Here is a 7,952-nt window from a genome sequence, read left to right as displayed (position 1 = left end):
TGATTTTGTTGAACTGTCCCTTTAAGAGTGTTAAAGGGAAGTAGGGTATGTTATCTGCTATATGTCATCAAATAAACACAATGGAGAAAACGATTGAGGCGATGCAGGAAGAAGCTGCGAGCAGACGCAGACCAAAGGGACCAACAGTCAGAAGAGTCAGATAAATAATTCATATTCATAATAAAGCATAACTTTACTGCCCTCTGCTGAACCCATAATGGAAATGAAAACTCCACCATGACATAAAGATGAAACAATCCATTATTATCTTCTCCTTTGTGCTCCCACCTAACAGTTAGTTTCACTCACTGCCTTGCGACATTTGCTCGTTGGAACGGTCTCAAAATAAACATGACAGGGCAGAAATTAAACTGCTGACCCATCAGTGTGCTGTCATTAAGGGAGGCTCTTAGACCAGAGATCAGTCCACGTGAAGTGACCCCGTCCACTGCAGTAAAAATAACCTCAGGCCATTAGGCTTACTTAAGACTTTTGTTATTCCACAGATGAAGGCTGTTAATATTTATGGAGCTGTCGATGGCAAGAGACGAGGAGCAAGGAGAGATGGAGACCAGCGGGAGGAGAGGGGAAGTAAAAAAGGTATGTGTATCCAAGGTTTGGGGTTAAAGGTGGATGGAGCTGCGGAGGGGAGAATGAGGCTGTAATTGTGCTGAGATAGCTCAGAGTCTGCTGTGACTGATAAGCAAAAAGGGGGTGAAGAAGAGGAGGAGGAGGAGGAAGTGGGTGTATGTGTGGTCTGCCAGTCTCGTTAGTCTTTAATGGCTGTGAGCTGAGGTGCTCTTTAAGAGGAGGCCTCTCATGAAAAATGCAGTCTAATTCAGTCATACTCAGACGCAGGCAGCTATCAGCGCTGAGGCTCGAATCACCGATCAGCACATTTATTCCCTCTGTGTGTGTGTGTGTGTGTGTTTCAGGCGCTTCCCCCTCTCTTCCTCTTGGTTCAGCTGTTAAATAGACCTTCCCCCGCTGAGCGCTCACTATCAGCCCACATTTGTCTCTTCACCATCATCACTTTTGTAAAAGAGACCATTGTAATATCACTATTTGGTGTCCACAGACCATTCATTCCTAGTGAAGACAAACATTTGAATATACTATACTTAAATTCTATAACGAGATTAAGTGATTTCCTTGAAAACAAAACAAAACCAGGCGCTGTAGTTCATTATCAAACGTTACTCAGACAATAGTAAATAGTGCATTTATTGGGAACCAATGTCAGCTGTGCTCCAGTGAGTATTTCCAGCAGCAGGACGGTGTATTTGGGACTGACTTGATAAACTACAGTGCCCACATTCATCCTAATGAAAGACATTGTCAACCCAGTTCAACAGTGTGCCTCATTGATGTGGTTTTAACAGTGATTTTAAATAACCTGACCTGGTACCAGGCCGCAAAGATGTTTTCTGACAAGATGTCTCCCATCATCCTGTCTGCCTTATCAATAACGCAGACCAGAGCATCAGGTACTTGAATGTGCTTTAGCATCCCGGGCTGAGTATCCCACCTCCTGTCTGTCCGAGGTGAACCCCTCTGACTTCCTCTCTGCACAGGCAGAGATGTAAGAAGGGATGCAGGGGACATGTCTCACTTTAATATTTAGAACGTGCATATGTTTTGCCCCCGTCCTGAATAAAAACATTAAAGTAGAAGAGGACTTTTATTTTGACAAAATAAAGACATTTCCACCATATATTAATGCAGAAAAGGCACAAATTGGTGCCAGAAAAATTCACCTGAATGCAGTAAATTAAGTCTTTCACCTCAAAAACCCCATTCTTCATATGTGTGTGTCCCTGCCCCAATGTTGAAATGAAACCGATGCCTTTGCCTCTCTGCAGACACAAACAAGTAGGCTTTATATAGGAAGGGAAAGAAAAGACACACCCTCTGTCCTTTGCTGTTGCAGGTTATGAAAAATGGCTTGTCAGTTCCTGTGACAAATTTTTGGAAGGGCAACAGGGGCCAGTGACCCCTTAATACTGTGGATGGACTCCCCTGTGGCCCCCTCTCTGAAGGAAGAGTCTGCAATAATAACTAAATTATCATTTCTTGTGATAATATGGCACTGATGCAAAAGGTTGAAAAAATATGGCTCAACATTTTTATTTGAGAGTGGTGCACGTAGGGCCGCCCATAAGGGAGTAAAAAGGGCAAAGGGGGGCCCATGGAAGCCAGAAATGATCATGTTCATCTTAAATATAAGCAGTGATAACCCAATTTGAACCAAAACATTCACTATTAAGAGTTAAATTAACAAAAAATACACATTGTATTTATTGTTACTTTAGTCAACTGTAGCAAGTTTTGTGGTGAAGAATAAAATGGTGAAACCCCTCCCTACTGAAAATGGTTTTTGAAGCTGAGGAAAAAAACATTCTCTTATAGGTGCACAGCCATTTCTGTGGGCGGGCCTGAGTGTACGGTGATTGAGCATGATTCGAAAGTAGAATATCTTTTCAGAATAAAAGGCAGACAGTTGCCCCCCACCTCTCCGGCTCATAAGACCAGAAATTTGAGCACCTCTGGCTCGGTGGCACAGAGTGATCAGCAGCATCATGTTTGGGCTACACAGACAACATGTGTCAGTAGGATGAACTCATTCTTGCTTTTGGTCTTTTCATGGGATTGGTTAACAATGAGAAAAACATTTAATGCCATGAAACTTGTTCTTAAAACGGCAAATAAAAAAAACTTGCTCCAAAGTGCATCCTTATTGGGACTGTAAACCCAACATGAGCCTAAACGTGTAAGGCTACCTTCACTACGACACACATCTCAAACCAACAACATTTCAATTAAAAAGGATACAAGAAAAATTACTGCATAGTCTTTATTTGGAATATATCTGCAACCCGTGCCAGGAAAAAAAAGAAGAAAGCAGGTAAACATGCACAGTCATCTATCCTGGAGAAGAATAGTAGGACGACAGACTCAGTAACCATTAGTGTATCACTGCTGCAGCCCCTCATCTATAATGCGAGGAGCAAATCATCTCTTAATAGCGGATAACAGCAATGAGGGGATTTCTGCGCCAAAGACACAAGTCATTAAAAGCTGAACTCACCAATTAATCAATCACATTAATCGTACTCAAGTAGGGAAGGAATGAAAAGTAAACTTATAACTACTGTATGTATTGTCCAACCACCACAACATCTTAAAATTAACACCACCTCCTTAATAACCCACCTTTTACAGTACACTCGCCAATCAAACATAAATTATAATGTTAACCCTATCACCTACATTCTTATATTAACTTTGTCTTTATTGATTAAGTTGTCTAGATATTTAAATTCCAGCTAAACCCAGAAAACAAAAACAACACCCGAGTATCATGTTCCCCTCAGTACAGGAGGATAAACAGAATCTAAACTTCATTAAATGTGTGCTGCAGCAGCACAGATCACATGTACAGTTAATGATTGGCTGTCAGTATCATGTTCAAAGTCTAAGAGGGAACCTTAAGTTATACTTTTGCTAGACTTTAATATTAATTAACTTATTTAAGATCAAGAATCAGGAAAAGAAAACAATAAGAACCTGTTTAGGAATCGATCCACCCTTTGATTTACAGTTCGCAGCCCTAAACTGCCTCCTAGTGGTGATTTTGGCTACTGCAAGAACAAAAGTAAAGCTCCTTCATGAGGTGCATTATCAGGTAAACTTTTATCAGGACATGCATGCCGCTGAATGTTGAACTAGCTTAGAGGTTTTGGTCGTTCTCATGGAAACGGTGGAGGTGGTCAGAGTACCTGAAGGAGAAAAAGAGAGATTAAGAAAATTGAAAACGTGAATAAACATGGTGTTAAATCATAAATGTTCAAGCTTCTGATTCAGCTGCGGGAAGAACAAACTCACTTCTTGGCGCAGAAAGCAGTGCAGTCTCTGCCGATGCTCTCACTCCAGGCGGTCTTGTACAGCACCTGGAAACAAAACACAGTGACCAGTTAAGATGTGTTTGACTGAAGCCGATGACAGAGAGACATTAGTTTGTTTTATTGCTAACATGCATCGGTCAAAACTGAAGCCACAGTGTCAAATACAGGTCGAGTCACATAGAAAGCGAAACAAAAGTCCATGTGGGCAAAACTCTTAATTTGCTTTCACAAAAAATATATTCAATGCCCACATTTTCCAAAATCCAAAAACTATGTTCTCAGGCATACTCAACCACCTGCAAAACACTATATATTTGCAGCATATTTTTCAAATGCTAACACACTGTCTTTAAAACGTCTTCAAAACAAATTTAAAATACAATCACGGCAAAATTCTATAATCATATTGAAACACATAGTGTTTACAATAAAATGAAATAATAATCATTCCAAACGTGTGATTGCAATTTCAGCTAAAAGCCTACCAGGTGTCCTGTTTTGTCTTGTTACGAGACAGACAAAAGGGCACAGCTTCAGAATTATTTTGTTTGGAAACATAGAGCAAAGAAGACACGTTGGTGGGGACAGAAGAGTGGCAGGGAAGGGCCGAATTCATGGAGGACAAAGGAGTGAAAGGAGCCTTCTGAGTGAGCACTGTTTCCAGTCTTATGGTCGAAAAAGCTTATTTTGAGACATGTATGATGTGTTTTGGTGATTTGAGTGAGTGTTTAAGGTGAGATTAACTAATTGTTGGCAATACAGAGTGTAGAAAAAGTAGCTTCAGTATTAACCGATGTTTGTTTGCAATAAAAAAAACTGCAATGTCGTATCAGAAGCTCCTCAGGGGTTGAAAGGAAACCGACCAGGAAGACCAGACAATGCAGGAACAGGGTGTAGAAGAAAGCAACAGTTCTGGCCATCTTGTTGGAGAGAATCACACGACCCTGAAAGACACAAAGACAGGAGGATAAGTCAAGCACCAAACACATACAGTGTGTGTGTGTGTGTGTGTGTGTGTGTGTGTTTGAGGCTTACCAGGCTCAGAGTTGCTTTATCCCAGGGGCTGAGGCTCAAATATCGGCGCTGGCGCTCCTGTAAACACAGAGTAGTTGGCTTCAACAAAAACAACAAAAAACAAAAAAACACTGTCTTTTGAAAGTGTGAATACGTGCAGACCATGTTTTGGTAACACACAAGTGCTATCAAAATCTAATACACTTTTAATACACTAATACATTTTACACACTGCCAATCTGTGGTGTTCAGTTGCTTCAGTAAATTATTCTGAGTAAAGAGGTGTCGTTTCCATTAATTGTCCTACATTTCCCAGAATGACTTTCAACAAACCCAAAAAATGAGGTTTGCTACTTGTATCTCATCATCATCAGTGACAGCAATAAAATCATCATGTCATGTTTCCTGATGTAAGCGTTCATTGCACACGGCATGTTCAATGACCGTCAGAAATTTCAGTCTTCACCATTTCTAGTAATGATAAATTGTGTCATTAACAAACATGCCTTTCAAACTCACCGGCAGGTTTTGGGGCACAGAGTCCCTTACATGTTGGCTAAACTGGTGTCTTATTCCTATCATCCATAAATGTTTTCTAGATGACTGCTGTTGTGTGGGGATGACACTTGATGAAGCTCTGTGGTAGCTGTGCTGGAAACATGATGCCCTGTCATCCATGTTTGGTCAGTTGTCAGTTATCACAGTAAGAAACTACGACAGTAAACAATAAAACTGACAGAGAGATGGCAGGAGGTCGAATGTTTAAAACAAGAATTTCATTTGTGTGTGTGTATTGAAGGTGTGTCTCTTGTACCCTCTTGCTGAAGGAGGCAAACGGGTCCAGTCTCTCCTCGTACTGGGAGGAGTAGCGCATCACGGTATCGTCACTTCCTCCGGCCTACAGCGCAGAGAAAACACACAGATCTGAAATTTCCTGCAAACTATTTTAAAGTCCAGATTCCATCAAATCAACAACACATCAGAAACAAGATTGCCACCCATGAAGAGCACATTCCTTCATGCACACACACACGCATACTGACGCACTCTGCCAGGGTAGCTCTGCAGGAATTTGATTTTCTCGTAGAGTTTGATGTTGTCTGCTCTCAGGCTGTCCAGTTCATTCTGCAGCGCCTGCATGGTCTGCTGCATGGAGCGATTCTCCTGCAGGGGACAGCGAAAACAAATAGATGAGAAATTAGTTCTCCCAGAAAAAGACACACAGGAATACAGGATGTGTGTGTGTGTGTGTGTGTGTGTGTGTGTGTGTGTGTGTGTGTGTGTGTGTGTGAGAGGGATCGTGACTCACAGCTTCCAGCTCCTGATTGCGGGAGCGAAACCTCTCCCTTTGGCTGGAGATGATGGAGAGCAGAGAGTCCATCTGGCCCTGAGGAAGCTCAGGATGGGGGCTCACGCCTGAACCTGGAGTTCACACAGATAAAAATAAACTTAAAACGCCAGAATTCACCTCCTCTGTTAACATGCAAAAGTGGCCATGTTTAATGATCAACAATAATTTGAAAACAGGTAAACTGAACTATATTCTGTGGTTAACTTTGATGCTAATATGTGTTTCATTTGCAGACAGGCTGTGTCAGTCTCACTTTAGCAAACATCTCTAAACTGGTCTGTGTCTCGAATGTCACATGAAAGGAAACAAACGCTTAATCGCTCTAATCAGTCTAGTTTGCAGTATTTAAACAGACACACCTCCTGCAGAGCGTCAGCTCAGCAGGTTCACCTCATTTCAATTACAGAAGTTCTGCTGTCTGCAAGTCAGACTTCAGTCTCTTCACTGTTCAGCCTGTGAGGACTGACAGTAGATTTACAGGCAGGACAAATAGGTTGTGGTGGTTTGTGGACAACAGCTGTAGAGATGTCTGCCTTTTCTTGAGTATAATGGAACTGGATGGCACATGGTTTGCAGAAAAATAATTTTGAAAAATTCAACAGCAGTGTCTCTTTCCAGAAATCATGACCTGGCTGCTGAAGATAACCCACAGAACTTGTTGTGAACAGTTTCATGTAGGAAGTATTTTATTTCTTTGGAGCTACAGCCACCAACCGTGTAACAGAACAGAAGGAAGAGTGCATCTACTCATGGATGAGAGGCATGTACTTGTGACAGCACTTTAAGATGTAAATATTAATGGTGTCCTTCTTAGCTGAGCTTTAACAATAGCTAGCTCAGTGGTGCTAGGTGAGCTAGCAGTAGATGCAGTCGTTCTTCTGCGCAGTGATACGGTTAGCAGGCGCAGTTTGTATGAGTATCACTGTGCAAACGAAAGAGTGCATCTATTGCTAGCTCACGTAGCACCACTGAGCTAGCTAACGATACAGCTCAGCAGAGGAGGACGCCATTAATGTTTACATCTCACGCTGTCACAAGCCTTTAGTCCATGAGCAGATGCACACTTCCTTCTGCAAGGTGATACAGTTGGTGGCTGTAGTTCGGTAGAGAGAAAATAGTTCCTACATGAAACTGCTCACAACAAGGTCTGTGGATTATCTTGAGTAACCAGGTCATGATTTCTGGAAAGAGACATTGCTGTTGAGTTCTTCAAATGTATTTTTTGGCACTTTGAGCACCACAAGCTGAGTGCCATCTAGTTCCATTATATTCAAGAGAAGGCAGACATCTCTACGGCTGATATCTCCAACACTCAGCAACTCACACCAAAGCAATCTAGACTGGTAAACAGCACTACAGTTGAGAGGAAAAATATATACCAGTAAACATAGCAGAGGCCTCTTTGATCGGCTCCGGGATGTTCTCCATGTTGCTGACCTCCGACCCGTCAGCGTCAGGGCGTGGCAGTGAGGACATGGCCTGGATGGTGCTCAGGTCGTGCTCCAGCTTCAGAATGAGCTCCTTCTGCTCCGCACTGGTCCGCACTGCAGCCGCAAACTCCACCTGCAGCTCCGCATAACGGCCTGTTGAGCACAGAGAGGAAAGATGAGAGACAATGTGTAGATTATTTCTTAGTCAGGTTTCTTGTTTGGCTTCAGCTTTTATTTGTAGTTACCAAAACA

At 42.1% G+C, this 7,952-nt stretch overlaps 1 protein-coding gene across 1 annotated transcript in view; it reads right to left on the bottom strand.

Moving 5' to 3' along the window:
* Positions 1–2,840: 2,840 nt before the first annotated feature.
* The window catches only part of cux1b (cut-like homeobox 1b), a 68,127-nt gene continuing 63,015 nt past the window's right edge, over positions 2,841–7,952 (bottom strand). The window contains exons 15-22 of the mRNA XM_050074123.1: positions 7,650–7,853; positions 6,229–6,341; positions 5,967–6,083; positions 5,734–5,817; positions 4,941–4,997; positions 4,769–4,849; positions 3,886–3,950; positions 2,841–3,779 (exon numbers count right to left, since the gene is read on the bottom strand). Of these exons, the coding sequence (XP_049930080.1) occupies positions 3,731–3,779; positions 3,886–3,950; positions 4,769–4,849; positions 4,941–4,997; positions 5,734–5,817; positions 5,967–6,083; positions 6,229–6,341; positions 7,650–7,853 (770 nt within the window). The 3' untranslated portion in view covers positions 2,841–3,730. The remainder of the gene's footprint in view (positions 3,780–3,885; positions 3,951–4,768; positions 4,850–4,940; positions 4,998–5,733; positions 5,818–5,966; positions 6,084–6,228; positions 6,342–7,649; positions 7,854–7,952) is intronic.

Source organism: Epinephelus moara, chromosome 2 (assembly GCF_006386435.1).
Source record: "Epinephelus moara isolate mb chromosome 2, YSFRI_EMoa_1.0, whole genome shotgun sequence".
Lineage (NCBI taxonomy): Eukaryota > Metazoa > Chordata > Actinopteri > Perciformes > Serranidae > Epinephelus > Epinephelus moara.
This window is presented reverse-complemented; position numbering and strand designations above follow the sequence as displayed.